This window comes from Megalops cyprinoides, chromosome 3 (assembly GCF_013368585.1).
Source record: "Megalops cyprinoides isolate fMegCyp1 chromosome 3, fMegCyp1.pri, whole genome shotgun sequence".
Taxonomy (NCBI): domain Eukaryota; kingdom Metazoa; phylum Chordata; class Actinopteri; order Elopiformes; family Megalopidae; genus Megalops; species Megalops cyprinoides.
Window position 1 is genome coordinate 41,549,871 of NC_050585.1, and position 24,244 is coordinate 41,574,114.

At 43.8% G+C, this 24,244-nt stretch overlaps 1 protein-coding gene across 1 annotated transcript; it reads right to left on the minus strand.

Annotated features, from left to right (window-relative positions):
* Positions 1-18,982: 18,982 nt before the first annotated feature.
* LOC118774536 (5-hydroxytryptamine receptor 4-like) lies at positions 18,983-20,059 on the minus strand. The gene has a single exon (XM_036523884.1). It carries the CDS (start codon positions 20,057-20,059, stop codon positions 18,983-18,985), a length of 1,077 nt encoding a protein of 358 aa, XP_036379777.1.
* Between the last annotated feature and the right edge of the window lie 4,185 nt (positions 20,060-24,244).

The window sequence follows — 24,244 nt, forward strand, 5'->3', positions numbered from 1 at the left end:
CACTAATGTAACCTCCTTTGCTTCTCCTTGGTTTTCCTTTTCATTCTCCTTTGTCTTTCATGTTCTCTCTTTTTTCTCCTCTGGCAACTTTCCTCTGGTTTCACTCCCCCCCCCCCCTGCCTAAATCTGTGTTACTTCCCTCTCAGCCTCACACCACAGTGCTCATGTTAGCAGCTTTGCTCTGGGGGGGGGGGGGGAGGTGAGGGATTGACACGTTTCAGTAGAAATGATCCAAGCTGCCCTGGGGATCAGAGACAGAAAAGGCCATCTTTAGGCACGCCACTCCTCCACTACGCAGTGACAGCTACACAGTGGCGGCAAACACAGATTTACCAGTGTAATTACACAGTCACCTCCTCCTTTCGGAAATTACATTACATTATTATTTAGCAAACGCTCTCATCCAGACCGATTTACACTGCATCTAATAAAGTGGCATGAAAACCTGCATAAACAGGATACCACTAACCACACATGAAGAAGCGTCAGTGCTAAACATGAGTGCTGAGATCACAAATGTGTGCCTAGCTTGATATGTAAATACAAAGTGGTATGTAAAATGTAAGGACAAGGGGGCTGGAATTGACTAAAGGCAAACCACCCTATAGCACATATCCCTCCTGGCAAAATGTCAACTGAAAGTTTCCTCACTGACATTCAGTGGTAGAATGAAACATCTGCAAATGTCAGAGCTGCAGAGTGGTAAGCCTGAGAGTTTTAGCAAATATGCTGGTGCAGTTCTTGTTGCTGTATGCTTAATAAATAACACCACATTAGCCCTATACTTTTTCTTGGGTAATAGCTTCTGGCAAATAAATTAAGGCACAATAATCCTGATGAATGCAAGAGGACAAATTTTCTGTACTGAAACTGAGGAACCCAGAGCTGATGTCCGGTACTCATAAACTGACTGAGACTCAGGTCTCCTCTGCCTGACTGAAGCAGGGTTTGTGGAAAAACACCTGAATGGCGGTTGTCTACACTCCACCAGCAGAAAAGAACAGCAGTGGGGTTTGCATGACTATCAAGTAAAAACAATGCAGTCCCTCCCATGCCGTGGGAGTTTAAAAAAAAACATGCAGTACACTGAAAGACAGAACCCGCTACAAGTGTTGAGCTGTATTACCTGCTAAGGTGAACACAGTTGATTGAGCTTTGTGTATGTTATTACCCTAGCAGAAGAGTAATCAAATATCAGCATCACACCTGGACATACCTGGCCAAACTCACCCAAGGCTACAAATCCCATTATTTGGGTGTTTCAGCTTGTGTAGCCTGTCTGAGTGCCTTCCTACATACCAGCAGCAGTGTGTCAACTGCTCTGCCCGGCCCTGCATGAGTCCTGTCTGGACCTCTGCTCTGAGAAACATCCCTGGAGCTAACCGAGCTAAGATCACTCTCTGGCTTTGGCACCGCTGACAGTGTGACTCAGCTAGCAAAGGGGTTCCCAGACTTTCCAAGCCCACAACATGCTGTACGAGTGAATACATTTTCTGTCTAAAGCGCATTCAAGTATGGGCGACCGACAGAATTTCAAACATATGGTAATATAACAGCATGACCGCTAGCCAGAGCAGTCTTCAGTTTGATTAGGGTGAATATCTGTGGCGGGAGCATCTTGTGGCATACCCCAAGCCCTCTCACAACCCACAGATTCAGAATATATTCAGAATATTACTGATTCAACTCAAGCCAAGAGGGGAAGGACAGCAAAGAAGGTCAAAGTTGAAAGCCAGTAGTAAAACTGTTGAGATTCTGCCAGACTGTAAGTAACAATTGTTTCACATACAGCAGTGGAGGTAATATTTAATTAGATCTGATTCTGCAAGGAGCTAGTGTTTCTCAGAGGACTGAGAGGAGGAAACTTCAGAGATAAATTCCCCAAAAATAAACTGAGTGAGTGAACAAAGGCAACACAGACACTCTCAGAGCTATAGAACAATAAAAATTGGTTAGAATGTAAAGAACCATATAAGAACATGCAGAAACATTAGAAACGGGAAATCTGACAGTGTAAACTAGCCTGTAAGGACAGGATTGGGATATGAGTAACTGAATAATCACAGAATAACCTTGGTAAGGTGTATAAGCTATCAATGCTTACAAAGAGAACATTGGAGAGGGGGTTTCAGGTGACTACCATTTCAAGTCCTGGCTGAAGTACTTACAGTCGTAACCTTGAGCAAATTATTTTGAGCTGGATCGCTGTGCAATATGAATTGACAAAATATAAATCACCTGAGATGGGGGGGATAATAATTAGCTACACATGCTACCCTAGTTAAGGACGTCTGCTAGGCTGACAACAATGCAAACGAGAGCAGCTCCACATTTTCGCCTGTCTGGATTTCAGATATGGCAACCGGGGCTGCAGCTCCCTATTTATCGCATTGCTAAATTTAGCCTTTGTCAGTCAGCTGATACCCCGACACCCGTCCCCAGTCTAAACAAGGCAGATAAGGGATAGAGAGATGGGCAGAGTATGCTTTACGTCGTACCATTTACGTTATGAATCAGAGAGCTTTTTTGTCTGGATTTCGGCTTTCATCAGATTTAAAACTTACTGCAGCACCGGTGTTGTTCTGGTGAGAACACGTGTTTTGGATGTGAGAGAGAAGATCCTGGTACAAAAGCACAAATTACTGTAATACGGGCATAAATAAACAGTATTTCAAGATTCAAACCCCATAAATAATGCATCAGATACCCAATGCTGGGTTTGGCTGCCTCTTGGTTGATATGAAAGAACTCAGGGTAACTGGACCCACAACACTGGGATTTGAGAATTTACTGAGGTCTGAATGGCTCAAGCCTGAACATAATGCAAATGTTACTGCAAATGCCATGCAGAGGCTGTACTTCACCTTGAGGGCATGCTGGGTGTTACACCTCCCTGTACACTGCTCTGGTGATATGAGCAGTGATCAGTGCTGCTCTGGTGATATGAGCGGTGATCAGTGCTGCTCTGGTGATATGAGCAGTGATCAGTGCTGCTCTGGTGATATGAGCGGTGATCAGTGCTGCTCTGGTTATGTGTGTAGTGATCAACATTGCTCTGTTTCACCTACATCGCTCCCCAGTGGACAGCTCCTTCACCCCATTCCTTCAGAGGGGGCCTGAAGACACACCTCTTCAGACTCTACCTGGACTGACCCAGCACACAGTTGCTGTCCCCCCCCCCCCCACCCCCCCAATCAGCGCTGTTGTAAATTGCTGTGCTTTTTAAATTGTTTCTTGTTGCCGCCTTTACCCTGACGCTCATTGCGCCGTTTGAAGTTGTTGAAGTTGTTGCTGTTTGAAGGTGTATCGTATTAGTTGCCCTATACACTGTAGTTGTACAAATCTGATAGTACTGTGTCCTCAAACAGACCTTGCTCTCAGCTGAGAACTGTCTCATTGTGGAACTGTACACATCCTGTCCCCGTACTGTCGCTATACTTGCTGTATGCACTTTTGTAAGTCGTTTTGGATAAAAGCATCTGCTAAATAAATAAATGTAAATGTAAATGTAAATGTTTCTGTATGCGGTGATCAGTACTGCTCTATTTCTGTGTGCTGGGATCAGTGCTGCTCTGTTTGTGTGTAGTGATCAACACTGCTCTCTTTTTGTGTGCTGTGATCAGTGCTGCTATGTTTCTGTGTGGGGTGATTAGTACTGCTCTGGTGATATGCGTGGTCATCAGGACTGCTCTGGTTATGCATGTGGCCATCAGTGCTGCTGTTTCTGTGTTCAGTGATCAGTACTGCTCTGGTTATGCGAGCAGTGACCAGTACTGTTCTAGATATGAGGACAGCTGTCAGCGTTGCTCTGGTTATGTGTGCTACCAACAGTACTGCTCTATTTCTACGTGCAGTGATTAGTATTGCTCTGTTTCTGTACGAGGTAATAAGTACTGCTCTGTTTCTGTGTGTGACCATCAGTGCTGCTCTGGTTATATGTGCAGTGATCACTATTGCTCTGTTTGTGTGTCTGGTGATCAGTGCTGCATTGGTTATGTGTGTACTGATCGGCTGTTTTCCACTGCACATGGGCTAGCAGGCCTACGCAGCTGGAAGTGGGTTTTATTTAGCCCTCCTGAAGCAGGTGAAAATGAGCAGGGTGAGGTGTGGACGTGAGATTTTTGGTGGTGGTGGTGGGGAGGTAGTTTGTATTGTTAAGGGGCAGAAGAAGGGGAAGAGAGGTGAGGAGAAAAACAGGGAAAAGGAGGCTGGAAGAAAGGAGACAGAGGAGAGGGAGAATGGTGAAGAGAAATTGGGGGGAAGTGTGAGGAGAGGAGAAGGGCAAGTGAGGACAGGGTGGGGGTTGGACATAAGGAGAGGGGAAGCTTGAAGGGGAAGAGGAAGGGTGTTTCAGGGAAGGAGATACAAAGAGATACAATACAAATTAAGAGGGATAGAATCTGCTCAGCCCTGATCCCAGCCTCAGGCACCAGATGAGAGGACAGTACAGGGACAAGAAACAGCGAGAGAAAAACTGACGCAACGCCTTGCGAGGAGCAGCCGGCACTGACCTGAGAGCAGGCCTGAATCACCCGCTCTGGCAGGGCTAGTCCAATGTTTACACAATACCTTTTACAAACACAGCTGAGCGGAAACCGAGTGGGGAGGGGACCGAAGCAGAGAGGCACAGGTGAGGGGGAGGGGTGGAAAGGCAGACAGAGAGAAAAGCTTCTGATATTTACTGTCTGTAAAGGTCCAGTTTCACTGCCCGTCAATCCTGCTAAAGGCTGAGGATAGTGATGGATGCTGAACGTCATGTGTCAGTCCTGCTACAGTCAGATATCCCATGTGGATCGGCTAGAGAAATAAGAATATCGAAGATGCAGATGTTAAAACTAAATGTACATACTCATGACTTCTCCTTCAGCTTCGCGTTATTCTCCTGGATCTGTTGGGGCAGGCACTGTCAGGGGGAGAGAGGGGGCAGAGAGAGAGAGGGAGGGAGGGAGGGAGGAAAATGATTCAGATATGCAGTGTTTAATATTTATGGAGATGCCTGACAAACCAGAGGCTGCGGCCTCACCAGACCACTGCGCAGAGAGGTATGGAAAAAATAAGGAGCAAAAATGCACCAAAATGATGGGCGGATGCCCAAAAATATGATTTATTCTTAATGAATCATACGTGAGCCATCTGACCACTAACTTATGAATGGGTGTGTATAGTCCCATCAGCGTCAGATGTGTGGTTTTTAACATTTGTACCAAATTAATTAAAAATAGAATTTCAGTCCCAATCTGAATATTGTTAAGGGTTGCTTAACGTAAGCTAACCAAGGTCACCTTCATCCACACACCCAGCCCCTGAGTGCATTCCTAGCGTAGTTTGAGGCAACGCAAGAGAGGCATGAAAGAGAGGCGTTTGATGGGTGCAGAGAGGGTACGAGGTTCACATCACATTACATTACATTACACTCATTTAGCAGACACTCTTATCTATAGCACCTTCCAGCACAAGAGAACAGAAGTGTATCCATCCAAGGTGAGCGAGCAACAGTGTCAGACCAGACTAACAACACTCCCAGACCAGTGAGTGTGAGCAACCCTGAGTGGGAACTACTCAAGCCCTACCGCAAGTTAACTCGTGCTAAACTGACTAGATAGCCTAGAAACTAAGGGAAGCCAAGTGCACACACGACCATAAAACGCGTTCCTCCATCTGCTGCAGCCACTCCCTGACTGCAGCTTCACAGCCACTGCAGCAAAGCGCAAAAGCACAGTGTCTGCAGCGCCCCTTCCTCCCGCCCCCTCCTTTTCTTTCTTCACCTCTTTTTTTTTCCTGTCTCCTTCCACGCCTGTTCCAGGCAAAGGCTCAGCGACGGAGGTTAAGCTGCTCCGAGGCCGTCTCGACACAACGCTCTTGTCACTCTCGGGCGTGCTACTCCTGGAACTGAAGGTGTCAGCTGACGCACAGGAAGACACACGGATAACCCCGCGCACCACAGGCGGAACAGAAGGTACGAGGCGAGCAACCCAAAAAAAGAAACACACGACTGACACTTTCTCGAAAAGGGTTATGTTCCTGATTTCGGCAGGCTGTTGTTATGCTATACAAAAGAAGAATGAGTATTTATATTGAAAAGGATAACACTCCTCTACACACACATTTTTAATGTAATGTATTTAATGTAATGTATATATAATGTATTAAACCATGCCCTATCTATAAATACACAACTTTATAAAAGGACAATATGATAAAACAAAACTGAGTAAGAAGTCTTGAATTCTAAGCATTTGAAAAAAAAAAAACAAAAAAAAACAGAATGTACAGGCAAAGCAAACTCACTGAAATACCTTACTCTACTGCACAGCTGGTGACACAGACTGCCGTGTTCTTTTTTTGTTCTTTGTATTTTTTGTGTGTTCTCTCTTTTTCACCCAGCTTGCTGTAGTCAGCAATTACACATTTAAGCTCAACACCACCGCAGCCACAACCACTGAACCCACTCAGGAGTTTGGGACAAGGCGTATGCAGTTCTCTGATGCAAACTCAGATACCCAAGCAAATTACAGAGTGTTGAGAACATTACATTACATTACATTATATTCATTTAGCAGGTGCTCTTATCCAGAGCAACTTCCAGCACAAAAGAAGAGAAGTGTATCCATTCAAGCTGAATGAGCGACTGTGTCAGCCCGGGTTGACAATACTCCCAAACCACTGAGTGTGAGCATAACACCACAAGTTAACTTGTGCAACCTGACTAGACAACTAAGGGAAGCCAAGTATAATACCATATATCACAGTCAATAGATAACAGAATCCAAATCATATTGTGACTCTAGATGAGAGAATGGGCCAATGAGGTGACCCGGCCTACCTTCTTACCCCTATCCTCCAGCAGAATATAGCCAATCTGCTTTGGTGATGTGAGCTTCTGGTCAAAGTCAGCAAGTGACCTGACAGGTTTGGAGCCCAGACTGTAGGGCCTAGCCTCCCCTTGAGATGAGTGTCTCTGAGCCACTCGGGAGCTTAAAAGGCTGTGTTTTCGCATGACAGGAGGACGCAAGAAAAACTGCAAGCCTGGGTAATGCCCACAGCAGTAATCACACACACATCCCACGAGGTGACATGCTGCCACTTACGCGCTCAGAAATCCGCGTGTTGCTTCTGCCAGGACATTACATTACATTACCTTACTGTTATTTAACAGACGCGCTTATCCAGAGTGACCTACACAGGTTACAATTTTAACCAAAAGGCTGCAGGAGCCAAACCTGCAGCCTTTTGGTTAAAAGCCCTGCTCTTTACCGCTACACCACATTACAGACCCCAGCAAAATCGCACCAGCTCCTATACAGCTCCAGCAGTACGTAAGAAGGCAGTGGGCTGTACTCTTTAGTCACGACCTCTGGAGACTCTACCATCTGGGACTGTCTTCATTACAGTAGGGCTAGTAGGGATGGTCAGTTTTTGAGATGACTCCAAATTACTACTGGCCCTTTTGGAATACCACTGACAAAGCGGTAGTGTGGTGCTGTGGTTATGAGTTGGGCTTGTCACCGAAAGGTTCCTGGATCAATATCCTGCTGGGGCAGTGCCATTGTATGCTTGGCCAAAATTGCCAAAGTTACCTCAAAATATCCTGCTGTATATGTGGATGATATGTACAATTGTAACTTGTGTAAGCTGCTCTGGGTAAGAGCGTATGCTAAATGACAGTAATGTAATTTAAGTGATACGGGTGTCACCCAGCCCCCTATACATGGTTTTCTCCTTTTCTTATTTCAATGAGCATACACACGGATTTTCTGCATCATATTTCTATGTGCATACATGGATTTGTCCTCTTCATATTGCTATGTGCATACACAGATTTTCTGAATCATAGTTCTATGCACATACATAGATCTGTCCTCTTCATATTGCTGGGTGGGCCTTTTCATGTGCTGGATCTAGATTAACGTTTGTTCTGTTTTGATCCAAAAAGAAAATCTTGCAGTACAAACTGAACCCACAGTTTGCTGCCAATGCAGAGGACAGAATAATGGAATTTGTAGATTTTGAGGCACACTGCAATACATATTTCTATATAAAGTTTCCAGCATATGGCAAGAAATACCCTGTGCACCATCTGTTTCATTTCACCACCAGATTAAATCTCTCCTTTGATCTTATTTTTAATCTCATTTAAAATATTTTTGCAATGCTCGATTGGTATCTTTCCTGAAATTTATTTTCATCTGTTTTAAGTGGAGTGCCATCTGCACACTGTGACAGAGGCTATATCATTGATGGGCGGATGGGTGGAAGCACACTGGTACTTCAAATGGCCTCTTTATTTCACAATCAATTCGTTTTGACCTACAACTTTTTAATAGGGGTCAAACATTCTATTGTGTAGGTGGACATCATCCTAAAGCACTGATCCTTAATCATTTACAGCTTTTAACACAGAAGTGTTTGGTTCAGAATTAGGTTTGGGCTTGCTTATCTGGGATCAGTACTTTGGGTCCAGTAAGTCAGAGAGTATTGCAACAGTACCAGAAAGTTAAAATATTTGATGGTTATGACAGTATGTCATTATAACATAATGAACAATACGACATCAGATGAAGAGTGGGATCCTACTGAAGACAACTTCCTGTTCTGTGGGTTCACTGGGTTCAACCTGCTATATAACTGTTCTAGTCTGAGGGTCGCTGTGAGCGGTTGACCTTGTCCTCATGCTGTTCAACATGTGCAGTTTGTTTTTGAGGGGGGTGAGGGTGGGGTTGTGGTAGAAGTGCAAGGACGCTCTCTACACATGCCTGGCCAGCTGTACGCCCAAGTCCTTCCCCAAAAAACACCTGTAGCCTCGTCTAGCTCATCCCCATTTTCTTGTAGAGCTCCGCCCTTTGCAGAATTACTCTGATGTAGCTGGGATTCAGTTCTATAGCTGGTGACAAAGACAAAGACGTCACTGATAACCAATTTACTGAACAGATAGCTCCATCTGTCCTCTGTACTTTCATGTCTTTGAGGTTCTAGGTTAGCAAGTGGGGGTTCCTGTGCTGTCTGTGTTGTTATACCACACAGCTACCAATGTTGTCTTGTACTACATCATGAACATTCATAACAACAGATCAGCATATCTTCAGCTTCAGATAATGGCAGAGATTAGGCACACTGAGATGATCATCTGTTCCGTTTAAACAATACTGACATCTGTGATGTCATTCACATATTCACCACCAAATGAGCTGTACACTTACATACCCAAGGTTCCTATCACATTTTTTTTTTACCAATTTTGCAATATGAGTATGTGCTGATAATATCTGAATTAATGTACGATTGAATAAACATCTTCCAAAATCGATTCAATGCGACTGCCATTTTACAAAGGCCACCAATGGAGTGAACAGACAGCCTTGGAGTTGTATTATGCTTTGGCTATCAGGCTGAAGAAAAGGAAATGAAAACCAAGGCCCTTTGTCAAGGTTGGGTTGGGCTGTTATGCCAAAATCCTATTGTGACATCACAGACAGAAGGGCAGAGAAGGGAATACTGTCCCGTTACAGTCTCATCTCTGTACTTTCGTAACAAGAAGTGAAACTGGGATTTTTTTTTTCTTGTCCTTGAGAGAAAATCTTATATAACAGTGAGATAACACATCAGTACATCTCTTTTCTCACAAACTAGCATAACAAAGTTTGTATCTCACTGTTTTTTTTTTTTTTAAGTCTATCACCCTGCTTCAGAGTAGTCAGGAATTTCATCCTTTTTGGGCAAAACACTTTAACTTCTGTGATATATAAAAATGGTCCTTGCTCCTTGGTGCCCCCTATATCTCCCTGAAGTACCCTTGGGGCAGTACACTTGCTGAAAGCCTGTGGCGAATCTGTTTGCTATTGTATCACTGCTTCCTCTTTCCACTTCGTGTCATGTTGTTTCTGTTATAATTTTTTTGCACTCCCTTTTCTCTGATGCAATCTTTGAGGTGCTTGTGCCAATTCCTTTACAAAAGCCACGTTCAATAAAAACTGACCGGTGGATTGAGTGACTGATTGATTACCTTTTGGGCAGTCATCAATGACTTCTGGTTCTGATCCTGAGAGAAAAGAGGGAGAATTCAGTGTATTGGCAATTCGAGCAAAATCGCTGGTGGTGTTATCGTCTGTCGCTCACAAAACAGAAGCACATTAGGCTGGCTTTGAGCCAATTTGTCCCATCTTAGCTAAACTTCAGGATCAAAAGCAGAGTGAGTTGTCTGCACGGTCAGTAGTCTTGGCATACACTGAATTTACAGACTCTTCCTGATAGCTTCGAAAACAGCAAAGTAAATGAAAATAGAACTGGACAGTTACCTTGGTAGTGTGGAGTAGCAGTTAGGAAACAAGGCTTGCAGCCAAGTTGCAAGCATTACACTGAGAGCAAATAACCTTTACAGTGCTGTTTGTTTTAAAGGCAAACCTGCTGTTCCACTCTTGACATAAGGGGTAAAGCATAGTGATTAGTGAACTGGGCCTGTAGCCAGAGGGTTGTGGGCTTGTTTTCCAGGTGCTATTGTACCCTTTACCAATGTGAGTCATCTGAAATGCTACAGCCCTTTGCCGGAGTTGCAAATATGAAATACATTATTACATTACATTATTCTCATTTAGCAGGCATTCTTATCCACATTGACTGACATAGGTTACAAATTTACATGTTACCCATTTATACAGCTGGATATTTACTATGGCATTTGTGGGTTAAGTACCCTCCCCAAGGGTACAGTAGCAGTACCCCAGCTGGGAGTTAAACCTGCAACCTTTCGGTTACGAACCCTGCTCTTTACCACCACCACATCAGATCTCTCTCTCTAAAGCCATTTTTACATATGAACTCCTGACAATGTCCGGAGAATCAGGTCCGGACATTGTCTGGAGTTGCTCTTTTACACATGTAGCACACAACAGGAGATTGTCTGTGTCAGACGTGTTCTCACCTACTGGAAATACTACGTTTGGTTTAGGCGAGGGGTGGTGCCTGGGTAGAGCGTGCAGGAGGCAGGATATGATGCAAAAATTACCCTGCAGAAATCGCAGTGGCTGTATTCAAAACTGCCTACTGCATACTGTGTACTGCATACTACACAAATATATACTGTATACTCCATGCTATTTTTCAGTGTAGTACCTAGTATGCGACCATTAATGATGACATTTGTAGTATGTTACATTGTTGCGTGAAATCATTGCAAGTTTAGAAAAATCCAGATTTCCTTGTGGTATTTTCCAGTTAGACGCCACTTACATTCTCACGAGTGAAAAGTACTGATGAGTTCACAAAAAGTATTTGCGAGCTGAAGTATTTTCAGGATTTTCTTTTCTATGTCTTATCTTTCGGTGGTATGGGCACATAATATGGCACGGAAGAGGAGAAGGCAAACATAGCTATTGTACACATACACATAGCCATCCTAATGGTGCTACCGGTACACATAATTTATTAATTATACATTTATTATAACAGGAAGGTAAGTTTTTGTTGTTCGCTATGTAATGTTAGGTCACCAGTTCACCTATCTCACTATACCTGTCACTATTACTTAGCTACAGCTTAGCTAGCTACAAACCAGATAAACTACTAACCAACGTTATTAATCAATGTAAGAGACAAGCTTTGGCAAGAGACAAGCTTTGGCAGTATAGCTGTAGCTAAATATCTCTTTAATGATCATTGGACTCAAAATAACATGTTTATTTGGATGTATCCGTAATATCAATGAAAGAGTGGAAAGCAATATACGGGCAAGCAGAAAAGTACGAAGCAGATGTTTGTATTCTTCCATTTTTGCGCCAGTCGCATGATATAAACATCATCAACACGCCCACTCGCTCGCTCTGAATTCTCTGGTCAATGACCTGCTCTATTCACACATGGACTCAATTGGACATTACACGGATTTTGTACTAGGGAGCTGGCAGGGTAAAGTCTAGATAAGTTCAGGGTTGCAGTGCATGTCTGAAAGGGGCTTAAGTCACAATGGAAGAGGCATGGGGATGGATAACACCATGCATATGGTGCCAGTCAGAGTGCCCCCTGGAGTAAAGTATGAATCTCTCCTTAGCACACTGGACACGCCCTCAGCGCTGCAGTGAAACGCTCCACTGCCTTAGTGTAGTCTGTAGGGACTCACAAGACAGTACCACCCGTCATATAGACACACATGCATGCACACACAGGTCAGTACCGCCTGTTATATAGACACACATGCATGCATTCATGCATGCACACACACACAGGTCAGTACCATCTGTTATACAGACACACACATGCACCCATACACATGCACACACAGGTCAGTACCGCCTGTTATATAGACACACAGGCATGCACGCACACACACATATACACACACACACAGACACACACACACACACACACACACACACACACACACACACACACACACACACAGAACAGGTCAGCACTACATCACACACACACACACACACACACACCTCAGGCTGGTCACTATCACAATAAGCACACACAGAGACGATCAATGCTGTATTACACACACACACACCCACAGGCTGGCTCCATCCTAAACACCCATTCAATCAGGCATGTCCTTGGGCTGCTGCTAACAGCTATTCTTATACAGAAGTACTCCCGTGCCCTTTAGAGCAGTACTGTGAAAATGGAATAAAACCTCCAGAACTCTTCTTCTGGCAGTTTCTCAAAGGCAAGTTATGCGCTCCAAAGGTTTTTTTTCCTTTTCTCTGAAGCCTTAATGGTTATGACTCACAGCAAGGGCCACATGCAACACATTTAAATGAAGTCCAGGGTGAATTAGCTGGCAAAGGTCATGTTTGCCCTGACCTTTCAGAACTTCTCCAAAGCTCCCACATGAAATGTTCTGCCATTCTAATGAATGGACTCACTGGTAGGGAACAAGCATATTAGCCTGAACAAAAAAAAATTCACAGTTCTCCATGTAGTGATGGATTCATCAGCTCAGACAAGGAGTGCTGCCCACCTGCTCTCTTAAATAGGACATTCCCTCTCTCTCCTTCAGGGTCATGCTCTGCCTGATTTAAAAGGACAAAATGCAACAAACAAGGTTACAGACAAAATATGACAGGGGTCATTTTCAATGGATTCTACTTGATTCTGGCATAACTCTGTCCTCTAAGCTTTTCTTTCATTTCATTTACATACATTTGTCAAAAGGGGAGATGGCAATGCCACTCCTAATGTATAGGTGTTTGAGCTATTCCAGATTTTACTAGTGTACAGGTATGGTTACAGGTATGGTTGCGTGCTGAACTGAAGCCTCCAAAAGGCAGATTTCACTCAGTATATGTTCCTGTATAATTTTGAGGTATGTTTAATTGAAGAAGTACCCTTGATAGTTGCATGCTAAAAACTGTTGTCATGTGATGCACTTAAGCAGACTAGGCATATAAAAGAGTTGGTATTGATAAATATTAATATTTCTTAAAGGTGTATTGTTATGCTCACACTCACTGGTTTGGGAATGTTGTTAGCCTGGTGTGACACTGTTGCTCATTCAACCCGAATGGATACATTTCTGTTCTTTTGTGCTGGAAGTCAACTCTGGATAATGTAATGTAATGGAATGTGTAACCTCAAGAAGTAGCCTGACACCCTGATAGCATTCTTCAGAGTATTTCAGTGTGATTGTTTGATTTTCGGTCTGTTGGCTTTTAGCTCTTGAGTTGAAAAAATAGCACTTAGTGGTGGTAAAACTCAAATGAGAGAGTTCCAACTTTTATAGTGCATGTAAACTGGAAATGAGAGAAAGCAGATGTGTGCACCCCTTTTGAAAATTGGACAATAAATACAAATAGAGAAGGAAGTTAGTTTTTGCCCCCATTTCAAAAAGAGTACAACCATTTTTTTTTTCACAGGCCTTCCAAAATTAGGCTGCTACTCCCTTCTTTCTCCTCCTCCATCAGGTCTTTATTCAGCTCTCTTAGATATTCTTTGTCAAACTGTGGCACCTCATTCTTCAGCTCGCAGTCGGGATTCCTGTTCTCTCCCAAACAGGTACTTCCTCCTCAGTACACTCTTTCCAGTTCTCCCAATCTTTTTCCTCTCTTTCTGCCCTTCTCCTCCTCGCTTCTCCTCTCTGCTCTGACGTTTTCTCTCCTGGCTTAATGTGTTCCCCCCCCCCCCCCCCCCCCCTCCATTTACACCTATAGCCATGTCCTTGAGACATTACATTACTGTCATTTAAGAGACACTTGTAACCACAACAACTTACATAGGTTAAAATTTTATTCGTTTAAAAAGCTGGAAATTTACTAAGGAAATCGGAGGTGAAGCACCTTGCACAAGGGTACAGCAACAGTGCTCCAATAGGGAATTGAACCAGCAACCTTTCAGTTACAAGCCCTACTCCTTACCACTGTGCTACACTACCACCCCAAAACAATGGAAAGAGGAACCCTGTCTGCGTGCACTTTAACTGATCAATCTACATGTACGTGGAAAAGAATCTAGTTGGTCCACCTGAAAGCAGGATCAACAGGTAGTGACACGCCACATCTTGGGAAGCTGTTGTGTCTGTACATTTGTATTTTTGTTGGAATTTCTCCGAAAGATTTGAGAAAGGCACCGCTGGGATTTGAACGCAGACAGACGCTTTAACCATCTAAGCCATGCTTCTGTGGCTTCTCTCCTCAGTTCTGGCAGTTCTGAGACTGACCTCTCAGTCTTCCCCTCTGCTCTGCACTCTCCTTTCCACCACCCCCGTTCTCACAGTCAAATCAATGATCTTCCTCCACCTCCACACTCCTGCTAGCCAGGTTGCTCTGGCTATGCGCACAAACCTTCAGCCTGTGCACCAGTAGAGCCTCCGTGTCCTGGTCACTCTCACCCACCGATGTTTCCACTGGCTTCTGCACGCAACCACACGACGAGACTTTGTTTAATCAAACTCAGTGTTTCAGCCGTCTTTCTGTACATCCTGTAAGGGCACTGTTTATATTTCGCATTCCACAGAATGATTACTCGACTTCATTGAAGCTGCAGGCTGCAGTGCGTTACTATAGGTAGACCTTTCTTTGCATAAGCAACAGATGTACTGAAACGAATTTCACCCATTGCAGTACGCCCTCCAGTACCATTAAACAATATGCAGGGCCACTTTTTCACATAGAGCTGTAATAAAGCCTTGACATACTATTATACAACCATTAACAACGCATTTGCTTCTGCACCACAGCAAACAGGCTAAATGCTATCATTCTGTACAAATGGTCATAAAGGGGAGACCTACAAAGGAGGCCATGACTGCTAGTCAGCAAGTGAACTGCTTATGCATTCGGTGTGCAGAGTTTAGGCACACATATCTAGTTAGCCAGTTACCAACAGATGATAAGTCTGTGACAACACGTCCTTGACGGCTAACAAGCTTTCAACACAATTTTCATTCATCAACAAACTCTGTGCTTTTTTTTTAAACTTAAGTGTGTGTTTATGCGATTATTTCATTTGAATGAAATTTACTGAATTCTTCATGCCATAGCCAGCGAGTCCACTAGACTAAAGAGTTGGCATTAAACAGACAGGCTTTCCAACATAATGTGTCAGCCTAACCAGGTGTCTTTGTGTACCTATCTAGCTCCCATCCAGAAGCAAAGAATCCGCAACCATTGCTTATTACCTAAGAAAAGTCAGGACTAATGCTGCATTCCAGACAACTCGGAAGTCGATATTTTCTGACTTCCTACTAGAAAAAGTACAATGGAACGCCATTCAAAGTCGGAGTTCCTACTTGTAAACTCGGGGCAAATCCATCTACCCCGACTTCATGGAGAAGCAGTTGTCTGACGTCACACAACAATGGCAGCACCCATGGAGGCGCACAGTGTAAATGGTAAACCATCAACTTAAAGGCAAAGTAAAGTATATTTGCCTGTATTTAATTAAAATAATACATACCATATAGTAAAACCTGTTCTGCATGTAAATTGCTGTCAAAATATGTTGCCAGATGTTATTAGGTTTTGAATGAAGTTTTGAACTATACAAAGACAGTCAGCTATGTGCATTACCAATAGCACAAGGTGGAGGAGGAACAGTATGAACCACTGCAGAGTTTCGATCATATTCTATTTGCCCTCCGTTTCCAGCTAAATGATATTAGCAGTTCTCATCTTCCTGACGTGGACATCCACCTGGATGCTCTTCACAGATGTCTGTGGGTCCTGTGCACATATTATGCAGCATACATGCAGACACAATGAGCATGATAACCACATCAAGTCTAGTGTTCAGGACTCTCTCACCCTCCTCCATTTACATTTTAGTCTCCTGAATGCCTGTTCTACCACCACCCATCCACTGCTTATTCTTGATTTATACAGTTGGTGCTGCATGGTGAGAGCACCACTGTTGCATTCTGGAGTAGTGATAAAAGGGTAGGCTTGGCCAATGTAGGCACTATCCCCGAGCAGCATGAAACTTCCCAATTTTTCCTTCCAGTTTTCAAAGAACTTTGATTTCCTTAGGATCCTTGCGTCATGAACCTTACCTGGTGCTCCAACAAAGATGTCATGGAATCTCCCCCTCTCATCCACAATCCCCTGAAGGACTATGGAGTAATAATTCTTTTCATATTTAAGTAGTCCCCTCCTCTGATGTGTGGTCTCTGGATCTTGAAATGACATCCATCGATGGCACCAACAACTCCTTCTATGCCACACATTGTGCTGAAGGCAGCAGAAGTAGCTGTCTTCTCACAAATGGTAAACCAACTAATGAAAGATGGCACCGTGGTGCAAAAGGTTGTAAGCACTTCCACAATACACTTGTGTGCTGATGATTGTGACATACTGAACTTGTCAGATATTTCTTGGAAGCTATTTTGGTTGGCCAAAGGAAGAGTGCAGCCTTTTGTTTGAGAGGAATCTCTGGAGGACCTGCGCCCTGGTGGTTCTGATTTAGACCCTGCTGTTTCAGTACATCTGTGAAGTAATGAAACTGACAACGGGTGATCCGAAGATGCCTGAAAAATGTCAGCTCATCCATATGGAAAAGGATCTTCCATTCAGTGCCGGCCTTGGGGATTGTTGTCTGTGGCATTACAAATTGGGTAGGTATTGCATTTCTGAAAAGTAGAATGACACACAAGTTTCAAATGGTGAATTAAATTAATAGAATTCTCATGGTGAAATGAATACTGTTTGTTTAAATTAGTACATGATATCTAAAATGTGACAGAACAGTGTATTATGTTTAATATGCTAAACTGATGTTTTATTTCTGTTATGTTAAGCCTTAAATTTATGTTTGTCTAAAGTTAATACTTGTCCTTAATTTATTTCATTTTACATTCACGTTGTTTTCAATGTCATGTAATTTATTTCCTCTCTTGTACATTTCAATCAATAGGGGAGGGGGTGGGATGTAGACTACTGTATTTGTATTAGGCTAGTGAATGGAATTTTTAGATACATTTGCAAGTATAAAAGTACCGTAAAATAAAATGTATAATGGCGTCTGTTACCGCATGCGCCGTTTTTCCTCCTCTGTTTCGTTTATATATGCAAGGAGGCTGCACTGCTGACAGTTCAATTGTCTATACACTTGCCAAAAAAACACCAGTTTGTCACGGTCAGCCATGTTTTTTCGTTTACGTTTGTCGTCGTGCACCTGGAACGCTTGGAGGTCGGAAATTGGAAATTTCAACTAGGAAATTCCGACCTCGGACTTTGAATGGAACGCAGCATAACACTCAACGTCTCGACCATTCGTACCTGAAGGCAGACAGACGTTGCGTAATACATAAATAACGTAAATAGCATTTCCGTCATCCTTTGACGAATAAAACAGCAGAAAACGAAGGCATTGTTCTAGAGAACTCTGGGACGTGTAGTCGTTATGAGAAAATGAAAGCCGAGTGTCTAACTAGATCACAAAATTTCTGGAACCCCCTTGGCGGGCAAATTTGTTCTCGGCATAATCACCAACATACCAGACTAAGTAATAATAATACAAGCAGAGCAATTCAACTAAAGTTTGCCGCAAAATCTCGAATTATCGTACGTATATTACAAAGTAAGGCGCCACCTGGTTTCCACACAAAGAAATTACATTCTTAAGAAAAAATGCATACTGTATGAACTTGAAACGTTCTCATCGCATGTATTTGTTATCAGTTCGAATTCTGGAGGTTTAGTTGTGATCAGATCTGGAGAAACGCTTAGTTTTTTAGAATCGCTGAATCCATAACTTACATATGGTGGATTATTTCGGGCGAAACATACGCCATATTCACTGTGCTTAACTGTGTTTGACACCGGTTGGCGTCTGGTCACAGCAACCTATACTAAAATCAGAAACACAAATGTTTTAACCATCGTTTACAGTTCTTTCTCTAAATGGAATTAATGTAAAACAAAATTAGAACAACCAGCTAATTAGTTTATTGTTAATCAAAAATACATTTGAAGAGATTTTAGTATTGTTTGGGAATGTTTTGAATATAAGTTGAATACAAATCTATTATTTATCTAATTTCTTAGTTAATAATTCTCAAACCAAAAATCTGAACAAAAGGTTTGGTAGTCTACATTAATTTTGCATTAGTCATGCAATGGTCATGTTACGGAAAACCATCAGAAAATTCAGAGTTAAAGCATTATACAGTGAAAAATAAAATGAACAACAGAGCAGCCATACAGAAAACACAACAACAAAAAAGCAAATGAATATTCCTTCCTGAAACACTCTCTTTTCACATGTCTTCCATGTGTGTTCCGGACCGTGTCATTTTCTCATGAACGTTTTGTGCATGTGGACCAAGAGATGCTGTGTCTTGGTGCTCCCTCACTGCAAAAATCAACCTCTCTGTTGTCATGGTTCTCTTGACCTTCAGCAGTTTAAGACAGGAATGTAGCTCTGCACAGGCAATCTCTGCAGAGGTGAAGGATTGACTGGTATGCGTGTGGTGGCAGGTGGGAGGTAGGTAGATGGTGGCGGTGTTATTGGGTGGTGGTGGTGGTGCAGGGTTGGGGGGGGTTAGGTCCTCCTCTCATCTAGACACAGACCCGAGCCCAGTCCCTGTCTGCCCACTGGTCCTGGGGGAGAGGCGGCTGTTCTGGAGATGCCTGTCCAGAAATCTGCAGCCCAGGAGGGTGGTGAAGGCCCGGCGGAAGGTGCTGTTGAAGAAGGCGTAGAGCAAGGGATTGATGGCCGAGTTGGTGTAGCCCAGCCACAGGACACACTCCAGGGCCTTGTGGCTGATGTGGGAGCCCCAAAGTGGGTGTGCCAGATTAATGGTGAAGAAGGGCAGCCAGCACAGCAGGAAGGCCCCCATGATGACTCCCAGGGTCTTGGCGGCCTTCCGCTCCTTCCTCACAGTGGTGCCCGGTTGGGCCTGCCCAACGTGGCTGGAGACTGTGTCGATCCTCCTGGCCTGCCGGTGGGCCACCAGGAAGATCCTCCCGTACACCACCGCCATGAACCCCACGGGCAGGAGGAAGCTGACCACGGAGGCTACCTCCGCATAGGGGGTCTTCAACATGAGGAAGCAGGACTGGCCCTTTCTGAAGCTCAACGCCCCCTCCTGGCCATGCGTGTAGAGGCCCAGCACGACGATCAGGCAAGACTCAAACAGGGGGAGGAGCCAGCTCAGCAGTAGGAGCTGGGAGACCCGGGCTCGGGTCATGCGGGCGGGGTAGTGCAGCGGGTTGCACACGGCCAGGTAACGGTCCACCGCCACGCAGGTGAGGTTGAAGATGGAGGCGGAGCAGAGGGTGACGTCCAGGAGGAAGTGTGCCAGGCAGAAGAGCTCACCGAACCTCCAGCGGTCCACCGAACGCACCAGGCTGAATGGCATCACCAGCGCCGCTACCAGGAAGTCGGCGGTGGCCAGCGAGGCAACAAAGATGTTGGTGGCCGTCTGCAGTTGGTGGAAGCAGGCCACAGACACCATGATGAGGAGGTTTCCCAAGATGGCAAAGACAGTAATGGGCAGCAGCAGAAAGATCAGGTGGACCTTTGGCACAGTGCCATGGTTGTGCCCTGAGTTGCACTTGTTGAAGCCAGGAAAGGTGAGATTACGGCTTTCCTCTGCGACGGACAAACTGGTCTCAAAAACAAAGGACATCCTCAGTGTACAGCCACAGTGATGCAAAAACGCTGACAGCAGATCATAATCAGATATTCCAACTCCACATTAGTGGTGATATTCTTCTCCAGAGCTTAAAAAGTTCACCAGCTGATTAGAGTTCTGCTTCTGCTCTGAGCACACGGAGAAAATCGTCGTTCTCTCTTTCCTTCAGCATCTTTATCTTTGCCTGTGTTTATTTTCACTCACGCTCATGTACCCGAAGGTGGTCAATATCGCCGCATTCTGTTTTGGACGGCATGCCAGAGGTTAAACATTAACCAGGTCGTGGCTTGAACTGTGATGGAGGATGACCTTCCAAATGGGAAATGGGCAGTATCTCAATGAGCGATTGTGGTCGATTAGCTGCGCCGCAGCCATAAAATCCTCCATTTCCCTGTCCCCTGTCTCTCTAGTTCATCCGTTTCCTTGAGGCTTGCTGAACTCCCCTCCTGTCATGCTTTATCAGTGTCTCCACATGCTGCCATTGTACGCTTCGCCTGGGAGATCGTGTCATCCGATTTTGAGAAGGCGCTTGCTCACAGAGAACACCTGTCAGAGGCTTGACAGTTCATTTTGCCTTAGCAACTAGCTGGTCGGTTGGTTTCCTAAGAAACAGTCTTACCGATAAACGACCATTAGAGAACAGTGCAACTTTATGTAGGTATGAAAAATGGAGCCTGTTGAAAGTACATACAGTAATCTTGGAAGTATGGTCATTAATTTCAGTGCCCAGGACACGGTGGAAACTGCTTAAGAGTCAGTAAAAGCAGATCACCTTACCCTTCTGTCATTTTTTTGTCTTCTGACAAACAAATGTGACTGTGTTTGAGATTCATATTTGTGCACCCTTGCAGAGTGTGAAGGAGAGCCTTCACCACCTCTCCCTAATTGTTAATTGTGTCAGTTTGTTAATTGTGTGCACCTGGTGATTTGTAAGGGAACCATCCTATTGGCTAACAAGCCACACCTGACTAATTGAAGGTGGATTAAATACAGGTGTGGCTGGAGGGAGGCTCACTTTGTGCCTGCTGGTGGTTTGCATAGGCTGTTTTGTTGTTTGGTTTTAAAATAAATTGTTTCTTTTAACCTTTTGTCCTTTTTGGCTCATTTATGGGAGAAGTGTCGGCCAGCTTCTTTACACAGAGACATACAGTGTGAGCTGATTAGATTAGGTATACATTTGGTAGCAGCTAGTGTGGGTTGCCAGATTGTCCACACCAGGGACAGTTCCAGAGTATTTTTTGGCTAAATGATGGTGGGGCTAACCCACACAGTGGCAGGGCTCAAGCCAATCTCAGCATTGAATCCATTACAATACCATTCAAGCTATTTAAACCTGTTCACGGCGTCAGGCACACAACTTCTCTGCAAGCTACACACTGTACATGATCACATGATGTTACACACACACACACACACACACACAGAGGGAGAGAGACGGCAGCGGCAGCGCGCAGCACAGCGCGCAAATCAACTAATCAAAAATATAACTCACCACTGACGTTTTCAAAGAAGCACTATCCGCCGGTTGTTGTGGTTTGACGCAAACTTGTTGATGATGACCTGGACACCTGTCAATGTGGTTTGTCTAATTCAGTTCGTATTGGATATTACTAACAGAACTAACATAAAACAAGTAGTTCAGCCAGACGTTGAACGTAGCCTAGTCGTTAACTACCCGCGATTCAAGGACGCTGAAACCATGAAAACCCTGACATATGTATATTAACATTTGTATTATAAATCTCGCGATGAGTAGGCTAACACAAGTGAAACAACTCATTTACATAAAAAATAGTTTTATTAATAGTATTATTAAACAAAGGGGAATCACCTGATATGGGAGTGTAATTGTAAATGACGGACAGGCGTTCCATCAGGACCTGCCAGTCACGCATGGTTGGGCTAAAGTGGGGCTAACGTAATTCTTGGCGGGCCTATAGCCTAACCAAGCCCTATCCTGCCACCGCCATTGGTCCGCACCTTGCAGGTTTTTGCATTTGAAGTGGTCACATTCTCCTTAAATCGGTTTGGGTTGGGTGTGCGAAAACCATTTTCTAACCCACACATAGTGGGCATTGTGAATTTGGGCAGAGGTTCTTGCCACCCCTGTTGTGAACTGGTGGCTCATGATTAATAAACAACCAGCTCAAACTTGAGCATTCATTATTGTTGACAGCTTCCTGCAGGACACAATCATTTCCATAGCTCTCAGCATTGCTGGCCTTGCAATGGAGAATTGCTGCATTTCCTTGGGCACAAACACTGTCAACAGTTTGCAGATTTTAAAGAGCAATTTGTAAACTCTCCCCACTGAGGGGGGAGAACCGCAGCCAAAAGGCTAAGTTCTTGCATATTTATTCATTTCTCTCATGCCATCGGTTCGTCATTAATATTATTAATTTAAATGCCACTTCCTGTGCTGACTTTTCATCTAACATTTGGCAGCACTGTTGGGACGGTTAAGCTCTGCTCTACAATTCAATCTCTTCTTGATGAAAAAATTGTTAGCTCTCAGCAATCAATGTTAGATGAGCTCAATTCACACTTCTTTAGTGGTAAAGTGTGATACATTTGTCAATATTCCTTTTTGAAATTGGATTTTTTGGTATAGATTAGCTGTTTGCTTCTGATAAAAAGAAATACTTTCACAAAATAGTCTCTCAATGTGTCTTAAAATGTTCATTAACAGGATTTTCCCTTGATATATTGATATATTGAATTTCTGAGCAGTGGGGCTTATTACTGTCCAGTGGCAGTTAACCAGGGTACTGTAAGGGAAGTATATTGCTGCATCTTCAAGACTTCAGGATTGATTCAGGTTGTGGTCCAGCTGTTTCCTTTACAGCAGTGAACCTCTAGAGTGATGCAACTTTACGGCTGACGTGATTCTTATTCTATCAGCTTTTCCTGCTAGCTTTCAGGAGGCGGTAGATCATTGATCAAACCATCTCAGTAAGATTTGTCTCAAAACACTAAAAACGCGTATCTGACAGACATGCCATACATTACAGTACATTATTGCCGTTTAGCAGACAGTCTTATCCAGAGCAACTTACGTAGCTTACGTTACCCATTTATACAGCTGGATATTTACTGAGGCAATTGTGGGTTAAGTACCTTGCCCAAGGGTACAACAGCAGTGCCCCAGCGGGAATCAAACTGGAAACCTTTCAGTTACGGGTCCAGCTCCTTACCACTATGCTACACTGCTGCATACATTTCAATTCAGATAAAAAAACTGAATCACCTTTTGGAAAACAATAAAACTGATAATACTTTAGCTTATTAGTCTGGAGCTGTTGGAAGAGCTGTTTAAGAATTCATTCAGTTAATGGGCAACGAATGGCACATATTTTGACACACACACACACACACACACAAAAGGAAACCTGACAACAAATTCCATTCATAAAATCCTTATTTATTACCCTTTTCAAACTTCTGATAACAAAATGAAAAAACAAAGTTCATAATTTATGAGCCTGGCTCTTCATAACACACAGTAATTGTACATTAACCTTCAGCTTAATTTTTTTTATATTTACAAGGTGCTTGGGCATGGGCCAAATGTATGAGAGGACACAGATGGAGAAATGCAGCAAGCCCTCTTCCTTCCTCTAGCCTTCCTTCCTCTTCATCTCTCTCTCCCTCTTTCACAGTGAGCATGCAGGATTTGCAGGGGTGGTAAGGAACAATGACATCATCAGGTCACTGGGTCCTGGAGGGACGCACGCCCGTGACCTGTTGAGAGACCTCACAGTGGCAGATGCAATTTATAGCTTCCCCTGAAGACAGGATTAAGACAAAGGTCATCTGATGGGGAGAAGAGGAAGATTTACAAACTAAAAGCGACAGGAATTCAACTTTGAACCGCTTCCCAGTTTGTGAGGGATGGTAGCACTGTTCTCCGTGAGCTTTTTGGAGGCACGAGAAGAATAAGGAGACGAATAAGGAGATGAGAAGGATTAGGTTTTTGAACAAGATGCACAGAGTCTATTGTTTTGTCAAAGTTGCTGTTTGACACTGTGAGTGGGGTTTGAGAGACCAACACCCTCTGAGGGGTGGAAAGTTTAGCGTCACGTGTTGTATGCAGGACGAGTTCACAGGTGACTCTCAGCTGCTGATGTCACTGAATGTTCAAGCCCAATGTTGGTCCAGACCTCACGATTGTTGTTGGTC

What these genes read in the sequence shown, in the direction of transcription:
- LOC118774536 (XM_036523884.1), bottom strand. Translation starts at nt 20,059, where the DNA reads ATGTCCTTTGTTTTTGAGACCAGTTTGTCCGTCGCAGAGGAAAGCCGT.